Below are 13,978 nucleotides of genomic sequence, written 5' to 3'. Positions count from 1 at the left end.
ACTTGAATATAATTCCACATTGATAATATCTATACTATTCTATAATATAAAATATAATATCTATAATTTTTCTATAATAATAAAATCTATACTAATCAAATACATATATTAATTTGATATTGGAAAGATAATAATAATAATATACATGCAAGTTGAATTTGATTGGTTCGTTCGTTTTTATGAAAACCCTCAAATGCGATAGGTGTATATGAAAACGAACCTCATGGTTACTCAGTTTTCCCGCGTAAAATCAGTATATACTAACTCGTTTGAGTTGTTGAATTTATTGCTATTATTTTATGTGTTTCATTTAATTATTTTAAATAAACAAGAAACATAATTATCGATAAATATGACTTCAATCGATATAGATCAAAGACTTGAAGAATTACAACGAGAATATGTTGACTTTTTGGACGACATGGTATATAATTTAAATATCTTCTATTCTTATATCATGTCAATTGAATAAAATGATCAAAATGTATATTAAATTATTACAGGAAGATCAGGGTATATATGCCAATCTGGTTAAAAATATGATTGAAGAAAATAAATATAGATTATATGTAAATATTAATGATTTAAGAAGAAAAAATCCTCCACGTGCTATTAGGTACTGAAAATTTGATTAAAAATTCTTTTGCAAAATCCTATCATAATTGCTAAGTATAAATCTCATACTTTTTAACTTTATTTTTATAATTACAGTTTATTAAATAATTCTTTTGAGGAACAATTAGCATTTCAAAATGCATTAAGACAATTTGTTGCTAATGTAGATACAGATTATGCTAAAGGAAATGTAGATTTTTTTATAGCATTTGAGGGAAGTTTTGGAAACAAGCACGTCACACCAAGAACATTAACTTCACGTTTTTTGGGTAATTTAGTATGTATCGAAGGTATTGTGACAAAATGTAAGTATATACATTTATATATATTTTATTATATACAATTAAAATAAAATATCATTGGTCATATTTCTAATTTATTTATTTAAGGTTCCTTTGTGAAACCTAAAGTTGTTCGTAGTGTTCATTATTGTAGTACAACGAAAACAGTAATCGAAAGAGCTTATACAGATTTAACTTCAATAGAAGCATTTCCACAATCTGCTGTATATCCTACTACGGTAATTACTTTTATTTTTATTTAAAAATATTTTTTGCTAAGTATTTTACATTATTTACAATAGATATTTCTTATTTAAGGATGAAGATGGAAATCCACTTGAGACAGAATTTGGCCTATCTACATATAAAGATCATCAAACTCTTACGATCCAAGAAATGCCTGAAAAGGCACCAGCTGGACAATTGCCACGTAGTGTTGATATCATATGTGATAATGACTTAGTAGATTTATGTAAACCAGGAGATCGAGTTCAAGTTGTAGGAAATTATAGGTGTCTTCCAGGAAAACAAGGAGGCTATACAAATGGCACATTTAGGTTTTTAAATAAAATATTTTTTTTTTATAAAAATGAAAATATCATTTATGTACATTATAATTCATTTTCATTTCCTACAGGACAGTTGTAATTGCCAATAATATTATGCAATTAAGCAAAGAAGCTAGTCTCTCTATTTCACATGATGATGTAGCAATGTGTAAAAAATTAGCTAAAAGTAATCCATGCAAAAATATTTTTGAACTTTTAAGTAAATCTTTAGCACCTTCCATACATGGCAATGAGTACATAAAGAAGGCTATTCTATGTCTTTTGCTTGGTGGTGTAGAAAAAATTTTACCTAATGGTACAAGACTCAGAGGGTACTATCACAGAAAATTAATAGAATACGATAATTTTCACTTATATTTTTCAAAAACTCTAAAATTTCCATATTGTTTGTAGAGATATTAATGTTCTACTCATAGGAGATCCATCTGTCGCAAAATCTCAACTTTTACGATACGTTTTATGTACTGCCCCACGTGCTATAGCAACTACCGGCAGAGGTTCATCTGGTGTAGGTTTAACAGCTGCAGTTACAGTAGATCAAGAAACTGGAGAACGTAGACTTGAAGCAGGTGCTATGGTTTTGGCTGATCGCGGTGTTATTTGTATTGATGAATTTGATAAAATGTCAGATCTTGACAGGACTGCAATTCATGAAGTGATGGAACAAGGAAAAGTTACTGTTGCTAAAGCTGGTATTCATGCTAGTCTAAATGCACGTTGTTCGGTTTTAGCTGCTGCAAATCCTGTTTATGGAAGGGTAACAAAATTATATTTGGATAAAAAGTTGAATTTAAATTTAATTTTTACTTTATAAGAACTTCATGTAATTATAAGTATATATTTTTACAGTATGACCAATACAAAACACCAATGGAAAATATAGGATTGCAAGATTCTCTGCTTTCACGTTTTGATTTGTTATTCGTAATGTTAGATATAATAGATTCAGAACAGGATCATGTAATCAGTGATCATGTTGTGAGAATGCATAGATACAGAAATCCAATAGAACAAGATGGAGAAGCTTTACCATTGAGTAGTAAATTAGATATGTTAACAACTAAAAATCAGGATGAAGAACTTACTGAAGAAATAGAAAAACAAGTCTATCAGAAATATGATCCTATGTTGCATGGGCAGTCATGTGCAAAAAGGTATATTAAAAAAAAAAAAAAAAAAAAAAAAAAAAATATATATATATATATTATTTTATATTACATATATGTAATATTATATTAAATAAATTTATTTTTTTAGTGATCAAATTCTGAGCATAACTTTTATGAGAAAATATATTCATATAGCACGTTGTATGAAACCAAAATTAACAGAAGAAGCCAGTGAAGTTATAGCCGACGAATATTCGAAACTTCGATCAGAAGAAATGCTTGAGTCTGATGTAGCAAGGGTATCGTATTATATTCTATAGATAAAATGATATTATATAATTGATATTAAATGATATTATTATTCTTTTCTACGCTATATTTTTTAGACGCAACCTGTAACAGCTCGTACTTTAGAAACAATGATTAGATTGTCGACTGCACATGCAAAAGCACGTTTATCAAAAAATGTTACTGCTGAGGATGCTCAGGCAGCCATTGAATTGATACAGTTTGCTTATTTCAAGAGGGTGCTAGAAAGAGAAAAAAAGAAACGTAGAAGACGTGATAGTGATGTTAGCACAAATAGTAATGAAGATGAACCAGTTAGAGGAGCAAAGCGTTCAAGAAGACATCTTGATGCACCGGGAGGATCTACTAGCGATCCTTATGAATACAAGAGCGATACTGATGAATCTGTTGATGAATTTACAAGAAGGACTACTAGATCTCGATCTCAAAAAACAACCGCTACTTCTTCGACTACAGCCTCTCAGAGCTTAGTTCAAAGTAGTGAAGAAGCTGTAACTTCTACAGAGAAATCATCTGCAACAATTACAGAGGAATCACCTGCAACTATTACAGAAGAGAGGTATAACAAATAATAGATATTTTGTATTGAATAAAAGAATTCTAGTAATATCACTTATCTTATCATATACAAGGAATGGGAATAATGCATGTAATGTATATTTTGTTTTTTTTTTTCTTTTTAGGTTGAAGGTTTTTCGATCTCTACTTCATAAATTATTCCAAGAACAAAGAGTTCAATCTTTACCTCTTTCCAGAGTTCGAAATTATTTGGATACACAACATACTCCTAATTTTACACTTTCCGAAATTACTGCTGCGATTAATAAAATGACGGATGATAATCAAATTATGTCTGCAGATGATAATATTTTTCTGATATAATTTAAATTTCGTAATTAATAATTTTATAATACATGTATTGTTAAAGTAAAATTTAAAAATATATTCTAATAGTACTCCATATTTTTTATACAATTTTGTGTAATATAATTAAAAATAATTTTATCTATTAACATTTATTAATTTTATATGTATATAATACAACACATTGGCACGTAAACTAGCAACAATAATCAACATTTATTACAGAAATATAAACACAATATAGTATACAATAGCTAAGTTTCAGATTTTATATAAATATGTTATTCTACATTTCATGTAATTATATGCGTATATATATATATATATATATATATATATATATATATATATATATATAATATATACACATATATATATAAATTGCTGCATTATATATAACTTTAAATATATTTAACTAATATTCAGGTATTTTCCCACATATCTTATTATCATAATCTCATTTTTCTTTTATTTTTATACAAAAGTTCCTTGTTAGTTACTTTTGCTTCTATTTGTTCTTTTACATATATATACAATCTATTTTTTATATTATGAATTTATTTATTTATTATATATTGTTCTCATTTTACATTTACAACAGTTTAAATAAGTACTGGCACTCTTCAATAATCCTGAATAAATTCTCTATATTATTATTTTTTAATCTTAACATATATAAATTTAATTTTAATTAAAATTTAATTCCAATTCAAATTGTGCTTCTATAGAAATTCCTTTAAACTTTGTATTACATCTATTGTTATAACAAACATTTTGTGCCGATCGCAATTATTGCGAAAGTTATCAATAACAATTTATTATTGTTGTAATATTTTTATGGAGGAGTATAATTGTGAATAATATTACTATTGTACAAAACTTAATCGTTTTTTATGAGAACTATTAAAAATTTGTGATAAATGTGATATAGTTTCTTTAGCCTACAAAGATAAAATCCTTTTCATTTTTATTTTTTTTTAATTCATAAAAATGTAATGTGTATTGTACTCTCTATCTCTCTCTCATAATTATCTTTTTTAATATTAAATAAATACATTTTAACTATGATTTGATGATTTATAGTATAAAATCTGTTTTCCATTCTATGTTATAGATATTCAACTTTTATGACATGATTTACAAGATTATCGTAAAACAAAAGAACAATTTATTTTTTTAAACAATATTCTAAACAAAATAAATTTAAAAAAAATGTTACTGAATAGTACAAAATATTGATAACTATGTTATCAAATTTTTTAAAACTTGTTATATAAAATAAAATGAAGCTATTGGTGTTCAATAAATTATAAATCCCATATGGCAGTGATTTCATAGTTTCTTAAAAAAATAGATTATGGCTACTTTAAAAAACATAAAAATGAGAACTATTTGTAAAAATATACATGTATAAGATTACGGATTAAAATAAATTTTCAAAAAAAAAAAAAAAAAAAAAAAAAACCCAGTACATTATTGCATGCAGTAACCTTAAACATTCAAAAATTAAATTATACATTAATCGGTATGATTATACGTGATACTGATATCAGTCCTTCTGTAAATTACAATAGAAAAAAAAATCACTAAATATAAAATCTATTATAAATACGTATCTTTTTTTTTAAATATATAATTTTAAATGGAATATTTGACAAACAATTGTTTGAAAAGACGTATGGGCGTACAAAATCTCCATTAGGACGATTATTTGAAATAGTTAGGCACGTATATTATATTAACTTCATCTTCAATTTTATGTAATCTATTCTGTTTTCTTTTTAATATGTGTGTGTGTGTGTGTGTATGCGTGCGTGCGTGCACGCGCGCACGTGTATATATATATACACACATATGTTTATCTAATATCTTTTTTGTACATCTTCTAATCCTCATCACTGGATTCGCTACTGTAAGCTAATTGTTCTTTCCACCATTCTCGGACTTCAAGCATAACGCTAGAAATTTTAGGAGTACTTAATTTAGAATTTACAGGTTCTCTCTGCTGTCTATTTTGTTCTGTATTTTCTGTGAGATGTGGCAAATTATTTTTTACTGTAGCTGAAAGTATAAATGAAATTAGAGATATTAAATTATGCTTTAGAATGTTGATAAAGTTCAATGAAATTAATTTACGTGGTGGCCTGTTGTTTCTTTTCTTGGATGGAGGGATTTTATCTTTATCAGATCTTACAGAAGCAGGATCTGATAATGTTGGAACAAGATACTTTCTACCTGATCCACTTCCAATACTGTCCGATCTTGGCAATACTACAGGCTTTTTTGCTTTATGACGCAATCCATCTACATCCTAATAAAATTAATATAATTCATTGTAATTATGAAATATAAATATATTTGTAACACACATACGCTCTCGCGCGCATATATGTATATGCATATAACTCACTTTTCCTTCGTCTTCTTCTTCACGTTCCTTGGTTGTTTCTTTACTTTTAACTTCAATAAAATCTTGTGGAGTTATAGCGACATCATTTGTAGCACGAAGGCCTGCGATAAGACTATTTTGTTGCTTCTAAAATGCATATCTATATCGATTTTTTGTTCTTACAAATTATTTAAAAGCATTATGATCTTTAATTCAAGTTTTACTTTTGCATTTAGAACTATGTAAATATAAATGAAATTATTTATCATACTCCTACCGCTCTTATCTTCTTCAGACATCCTTCCAACCAAGTCCTAATTGTTTGTTTTGCAACTTCTTCTTCAATAATATATTCAAATTCTTCTCTTGCAAGTAATTCCTCTAACTGAAGTGCTTTTCTAATATCCACCGAACGATAAGATAACATGCTGTAAAAAGAAATAATATATTATATTTTTCCATTCAGAATAGAATTATCTTATATGATTTTAATATATATATATATATATATGAATATTAAATTGACATTTATTTAAACATACTTAATAACATCATGAAATGTAACATCTTCTCCATTGTGAAGTCTTTCCAATTCATAACACATGTATTTGAACAACAAACGATCTTTCTGCGGATCTGTTTCTAATCTTCCTTTCAATAATCGTAAAATAAACTTTACCTATGGGAGATCAATATAAAATATAAAAGTAACAATATAAAATATAAAAATTGTTAAGTAGACATTTTTTATAAACATACCCTTTTTACTGGTATGACACCTTTCTGATGATTATCAACGACATTCCAAGTATTTTGAAAGTTTCTAATATCTGCATAAGAAAGTAATGCGTCTTCTTCGTTTGAATAGAATAAAGAAAAATTTTCCATGATAATAGCTGTTAAAAATAAGTTTCAATAATTTTACAATTTATATTTGTATATTTATTATATTTGTAATATTTACAAATGAATTAAAGAGCAAATATATTTTATATTTAAACATACCTACTAAAAGATTTAGGACGATATAAGTAATAATTACATAAAATGTACAGAAATAAATTAGGGATGCATGAAAATTTCCACAGTCTGTTTCCCAATAATTAGCAGCAGGAGTACAGTAAGGTGGCTGAATCATACAATCATGCATAATTTTATTCCAATCTTCTCCTGTGACAATGCGAAATAGCATAGCAACACCAGTAACGGGTGATTCAAAATTAGCGCGTCTGTAAAATATCAAAATATAAATTGATTTATTTTTTAATAATTATAAAATTATTGTGTATCATTTAAATTTGTCTATATTATACCTTCCTATTCCTTCTCCATATTTTACTGTTCCAAAAATAATAGTTCCTGCTAGTGCATAGAAGAATACCAAGAGGAACATTCCAAATATAATGAAGAAACTTTTGCAAACAGATACACCAACAGTCAACATCAACATCTTGAGTGTTGTATGTTTGCCAGTGATTGTAAAGAATCTAAGAATTACAACCATGAAGCCAATAAGATATGATAAATCATTCTGTAAAAGAGAAGTTGAATTAATTTGTATATTATATTTTTAAAACAATTATAATAATAAATTTATTTTAACATACCTTCATTGTACAATGAATGATGATCCAAATAACGCCCACGACTGTCACGAGCAAATCATATCTGTTTCTTCTGGACTGCCAATAGCCACGTGGTGTAAAAGCAATGTTTTTCATAATGACTTCTATGAGGAAGATTAGTGTCAGAATCGTGGACACCGTAGCTAGAGCTTCCGTGTGTTTTTCCTCGATTCTCCACTTGAGATAAATAAAATAAAATACAATTAATATAATTACGTTACTTTTACCACGGTCTAATGGTAGCCGGTAAGGAACACATGATTCAAAGCAACAGTCTTTGAGTTCTTAACAGAACCAATGACTTAAATATCATTTTTTTTTCACACTTTATATAATTTCCTTTTTTATAAATAAGAATAATCATTAGCAGAATAACGTTTAAGTTTCAACTCACAGAAACGTATAGCAGACCGCTGTTTATAAGTACCATTACTGCAATGAATCTTTTAAAGTAAATATTTTGTGTAATATCATAAATATATGCTCTAAACTTTTTGCCATCAGGCCGTGGTGGTAAATGTAAGGGTTGGGCAATCTTCAATCGTTTTTTTAAATCACACCTAAAAGATAGTACGAATAACGTAATATTTTCTTAAAAAAAAAAAAAGAAAAGAAAAGAAAAAAAAGAAAAGAAAAAAAAAGAAAAAAAAAATCATTGCGTGAGTTGTAAATATACGAAATTACACTTACCATCTTCTTTGATCAACTGTTAATAAAGCTGTACCTTTATTTTCAGAGTAATTTGCTATAACAACGCCCACAAAAAGAGTTAAACCAATCATACAACCAAGGAAGATATATATATGAATATAGATTGCATGTACCTAAATGACGTACACATAATTACTTTAATTAGCAGATATTTATTTTGTAATATGATCTTTCTTCTATTAAATCAAAAATGATTAACTTACCGGGCCAAGAGCTTTAATTAGGACATCTCTAACATCAAGCCAACCTTTAAAAGAAAGTACTTCAAAAAGAGCCATCATAGCATCGCCTATATTATCAAAATTAAATCTTCTTGGATTTGCCCTAAAATACAATGTAAAAATTTGTATCATAATACACAATAACAATTAATGTTATATATTAAAACTTACCATACACGAGGTACTAATATGGATGGATAACTTTCATTCTGTCCTGGTCTTAATTTCATCTTTGTTACAAAAACTCTTCTCATAAATACTCCAACACAATTTTCTCGTTTCAAAATAGTAGGATCATTGCAACGTGCCAACCTACCGCCATAAAGTTGAACACCATAACTTGCAAATATAAACATGAGCAGTATTAATAAAGTGGATACCTAAAAAGTTTTACAATATTAGAGGACATAACTTAAAAATTTAAGGATTATTAAAAACTATTTAATTTAATTATGTACCAATAATATTTCCTTGAAACCTCTACATAACTCATAAACAACTTTTCTCATATGTGGCACAAGAGTAAATATTCTTAAAGGTCTGACACAGCGTAAAATCATAAGCAATTGAGCACTAGAATTTGGAGGTACACTTTTGGGCATCCAACATAAAAATACAAGGCTTACCTAAAGAAAAACAAAAAAAAAAAATTTATAAAAATTATGATTTTTTTTACAATCAAATAATTGATCATATTGATCTAAAAAAAAAAACTTACAATATAAATGAAAACATCAAGAACTGAAGCGACGTCTTTGATATAAGCTTTTGGTGTAAAAAATAACCCGTCCGCTAATATTTTCAAAGCTAATTCTATGCTCATGAATATTACAAAACCATATTCGGCTATTTGTAGTGCAGGAATTTCCATTACACGATATCGAGGAGTTTCAAACATCATAGAAATACAAGATAAAGTTGTTGCACATATCATTACCCAATCGAGATATGTAACTAATCCTAGAAAATTGCTGAAAAAAATTATTTATATACATAAAATTGAATAATAGCAAATAAATATAAAAAATAATGATCCAAAATAATACTTACTGTAAACTTTTATATTGTACTTTTCTTTCTTTCCCCGTCAAAGGATCTTTTAATCTTGCATCATATCTTGCATAAACTAACAATTGACAAATTTTACGGAATTTACTCTCACGTGGTACTGCGAAAAGTGGTGTATCAAAGAATGGATGATTTTCTCGTAAGTCGTCTTCTCGTTGATTTCTATTAAAAACAATTTAATTATTAACAACTATAAATCATTAATAAATATAATCTATATTTATTACCTTCTCATTTCTGCTTGTTGTCTTTTTGCTTGTAATAATTTAATATCTAAATCATGTGGTCTACTTCGAGATGAGCTAACTCTATTTATTCCTCCTATATCTCCATTTTCCATAAGATGTTCATAAGTTTGCTTCAATTTAATTGATCCACTCCGAACACTTCTTCTTATAGATCTGTCAGTAAGATTATTTTTTTAAATTTATATAAATTCACTTCGTTACATTAATTTCATTTAAATATATTCATATTATTATTGTTATTTTACTTCTTTTGATCAATACGGAGTTGCTTAGCACTGCTAACTGTACCCTGAGGCTTTAAAAGTCCTTTTCCAGGAACTGGTATCATCGCAGAATCTCCCAATAGAAGTCTCTGATTATTTGAATCGCTGTACAATTTTATAATTGAAAAAATATTACAAGATAAAATGCGAATTTAAATAAAATTTATAGACTTACTTTATTATATAAATAACAGCTGCTTTTTTTAAGCTGGTAACAACATTCCTTACTTTTGGTGGATTATTCAATATCTTAACAGGACGTTGTTTTCTATATATTATTTTCGAATCAAAAGTCTCATTTATCTTCTTTGCACCTTCATTCTCATCGTCTTCTACTTCTAATACAAACTGCCGCATAAAGCTTTCACGAACCTAATAAAAATTAACAATATCTGTTATATAATTAAGAAGAATATATTAAAAAATAGATAGAAATTATCTAGAGGAGATAAAAATATAATTTTTTTTTACTTTTGGAAGATTAAAGTCTGATGGTACTTTGTGCAAACAAGTCATTTGTGGACTATCAGGAAATTTTTCAAAAATTCTTAATCTAAATGGCAGAGTCTCCTTTATTTCTGCACTTTGTTCACGAAATTTCAATTGCTTCAATTTTTTTATATCTTCATCCAATTCAAGATTATCCAAAATTACAGCAACAAAAAGACTTAAGACAATCTACAAAGGAATTAGTTAAAAATTAAATATATATTTACGACAATATTTTGTATAATAATGATAATATTACCAATGTGACAAAGAGATGATATAAAATAAAATACACAGCAACAAATGGTGCCATAGTCTCATGTGTTCTTAACATAGTTTCATCCATAACATCAACCCAAGCTTCTTGAGTAAGTATTTGAAACATAGACATAAAGGCCTGAGAAGAATAATCAATATAAATCATTAAATAATAAATCCTTGAGCAATTAACAATTATTATAATTTAATTTTGTACTTTTTACCTCAGGAAATGTTTCAAATTTAGTAAAGTCACATAAAAAACAAAATAGTTGCATAGAAATACTGGAAGATATCACCAACAGGCACATGGTGAAGATGATAAGACTACCTAATTTTTTTCCAGGTCCAAATATCTTATATACAAAATCTTCTAACATTGGAGATGCTTTAATTAATCTAACCACTCTGAGAACCTGTTGAAAAAAAATATCCAATAAAAAGTAATCTGTTTCTTTTTCTTCTTTAATATATTTTCAATGTATATTATATTATGTGTGTGTTCATTATGAAAATGAGATAGATATAAAGACCTGGAAATAAGTGAATGCAGAAAGATAGCAGACTGGAATGATGTGAATAGTTGTGCCAATTGCAAGCAACAGTTCAAATTTGTGGATAGAGTGCTTGTAATAACTTCGAAAACCAAGGCACCAAATTTTGAATAAAGTTTCTAAATCCAGAAAGATTGTAAAAGCAATTTCAGCATAATAATAATTATCATAATAAGTGTGCCTTGGCTTCTCATCATGTTTGAAACTCATTGTTGCTGTAGTTATACCATTTGCTAATATGATACACATTACGACCATACGAAAATGTGGTGATCTGAGGATTGCATGACAAATTGGTGATGCTAATCCTCCATGTTTATTTTCGTCCAAAGTTACCAATTTCCAACCATTATCATCACCAGTTAAAATCTAAAACGATATTAATTTGATCATAATTTATAATATAATATATAATATATATATTAATTGGTGAATTATAGATCTTTAAATGACCTGTGATGCCGAGCTATTGCTGATATGTCCTCTAACACCCCACATTTGTTGAAATTGCACTCTAATTTCATTAAAAGTTTCAGTAATAACAGCAATAAAAACATTTTTAACTAGCCAAGCAAGAAAGAATATCATAGTACTAAAGTAAAGCACAGCGCGCCAAGCAGGCAAACTATCAATTGCACGATACATAATAAAAACCCATCCTTCTTGGGAAGCAGCTTGATAGACTGTGAAAATGCTAGTAGCTAAAAAAAAAAAAAATCACATCAATTAATAATATAAATATTCATTATTGTAAATATAAAAAAGATTTATTTTTACGAAAAATTATTTAACATTAATTATAACATATTACCAAATTCATCAAAGCCATTAAAACCCATAATGTATTTTGATAACTCCAATTTCATACACATCATTCCTTCAGGGCATTGATATCCTGATTCTGGATCAGTAGAACAAAATGTATCAGGTATAGCCAAACTATTTATTGTAATATGATGTGGATCTGTAGTGTTTAAAACGCAATGATTTTTAAGTTCACCAAAGAATTGCACACCAAGTAAACCGTATAGAGACATAAAAAAAAGGAAAAAAAGGGTTACATTGTAAATTTGTTGACTCGAACGTCTGTAAGGAAAAAATATTATTTTTGTATTTGTACTTGAAATAATTCTTTATTATTTCTATAATTTCCTTACTTGAAGATTTGATTAATTCTAGCCTTGGGCATGGAGAATTTAAGGAAAACACGAAGAAAGCGTATCATAATCAATGGTCTTGGTGCACGTACAATAGATGCATAACTGAACTTCAAGACAAAGCCAAGCATTTCAAACATTTGTAATATGACTGAAAGCCAAAGAAAAATCACCATACTGGCATCGAATTGACACCAGTGATCCTTTAAATAAGATTTTTCTCTCTGGAATTATTTTTTAATATAAAAAATACTGTTAAATCCTATAGTTTTTTTTTTCTACATATAAGTAAAGAATTTACCTTCAGTATTCCACGAATATACATTTTGGCTATCATTTCAGCAGTGAACAGGAAAGTAACTATCAAATCACAAACAAATGTAATATATTGCAGTGGTGGAATTTCTTCAAAAGTTTTTGGTGTGTTTAAACAAACTGAAGCCAATGATATTAATGCACAGGACCGCATCAGTCTTCTTACCCATAACTGTAAAAAAAAAAAATATAATTAATTTAAGGACTGTTTCATTAACAAATTTGATTCAATTATTTATTTTTACCTTATTAACCCATTCTATATCAGCGCTCTCATTGAGGGACTCCTCCGGACCATAATCAGCCAGGACAGGTTCCCCTTTGAGGCTCTGTTTCCGCCCCAACATCATAATTGGTATTATATTCGCAATGGTGATGCCTAAAAGTAAATGAATGACATTATACCTATAACGTATCTATATATCCTAAGATCGTAGTAATATATAACAAATTATCATTTATGTGTACATTATATATTCTGCAATTATATTCAGATGTTTATTAAAAACTGATTTTCTCTTTATATTCCTTAGTAATATAATAATTATACACGTCAATTGAAATTCAAATAATTCCATATATAAAATAAATCTCGTTATGTCAACACTTTCACGCACCTTTCTTTTGGCAATTCGAATAATGACAGCACTGCCTTTACGGCATTTTATATAGACTACATTTCAATATTAATAAACAACAAAAAAAAAAATATTAACGTTTAATAAACATTTTAACATTAACAAATTGTCGATCTAATGAACATTTTTCAGCTGCGATCAGCCTTTTTCAGACAGCTGAATACTTCGCGGCGAGCATGAGCAGATCCATTTTCTTGAGAACTAATCAATATTCCAAAATTTGTTATCAACCGAACTTAATCATTTTATAAACGGTCTTTATTATTTCGTTACTTTGTTTTATGTAATATATTAG

General features: G+C 27.6%; 2 protein-coding genes across 3 annotated transcripts; one reads left to right on the top strand and one right to left on the bottom strand.

Annotated features, from left to right (window-relative positions):
• Window positions 1-249: 249 nt before the first annotated feature.
• Window positions 250-4,053, top strand: LOC124948263 (DNA replication licensing factor Mcm3). Its single transcript, XM_047491620.1, has 11 exons — window positions 250-424; window positions 504-616; window positions 712-920; window positions 1,005-1,135; window positions 1,215-1,453; window positions 1,534-1,776; window positions 1,859-2,222; window positions 2,315-2,619; window positions 2,723-2,873; window positions 2,961-3,442; window positions 3,567-4,053. The coding sequence occupies exons 1-11, from the start codon at window positions 353-355 to the stop codon at window positions 3,763-3,765; spliced, it is 2,508 nt and encodes an 835-aa protein (XP_047347576.1). The 5' UTR covers window positions 250-352; the 3' UTR covers window positions 3,766-4,053.
• Window positions 4,054-4,132: 79 nt separating this feature from the next.
• On the bottom strand, window positions 4,133-13,916 carry LOC124948637 (sodium leak channel NALCN). 2 transcript variants are annotated; one of them, XM_047492518.1, is made up of 29 exons: window positions 13,663-13,905; window positions 13,291-13,424; window positions 13,032-13,217; window positions 12,731-12,954; window positions 12,385-12,659; window positions 12,027-12,274; window positions 11,553-11,942; window positions 11,244-11,435; window positions 11,021-11,158; window positions 10,744-10,950; window positions 10,448-10,644; window positions 10,255-10,377; window positions 9,989-10,162; window positions 9,744-9,923; window positions 9,412-9,664; window positions 9,152-9,319; window positions 8,865-9,073; window positions 8,676-8,796; window positions 8,452-8,585; window positions 8,156-8,321; window positions 7,744-7,938; window positions 7,450-7,667; window positions 7,142-7,365; window positions 6,896-7,032; window positions 6,679-6,815; window positions 6,414-6,564; window positions 6,158-6,283; window positions 5,884-6,058; window positions 4,133-5,808 (listed from the first exon to the last, which is right to left on the bottom strand). In XM_047492518.1, exons 2-29 carry the CDS (start codon window positions 13,393-13,395, stop codon window positions 5,633-5,635), a joined length of 5,229 nt encoding a protein of 1,742 aa, XP_047348474.1. In that variant the 5' UTR covers window positions 13,396-13,424; window positions 13,663-13,905; the 3' UTR covers window positions 4,133-5,632. The 2 variants fall into 2 exon arrangements, with proteins under 2 accessions (XP_047348474.1, XP_047348475.1); XM_047492519.1 differs by lacking the exons at window positions 4,133-5,808; window positions 5,884-6,058; window positions 6,158-6,283; window positions 6,414-6,564 and having other exon boundaries at window positions 7,146-7,365; window positions 13,663-13,916.
• Between the last annotated feature and the right edge of the window lie 62 nt (window positions 13,917-13,978).

Source organism: Vespa velutina, chromosome 4 (assembly GCF_912470025.1).
Source record: "Vespa velutina chromosome 4, iVesVel2.1, whole genome shotgun sequence".
Classification (NCBI taxonomy): domain Eukaryota; kingdom Metazoa; phylum Arthropoda; class Insecta; order Hymenoptera; family Vespidae; genus Vespa; species Vespa velutina.
The sequence above is the reverse complement of the archived record's forward strand: the minus strand, read 5'-3'. Positions and strand labels throughout refer to the sequence as shown.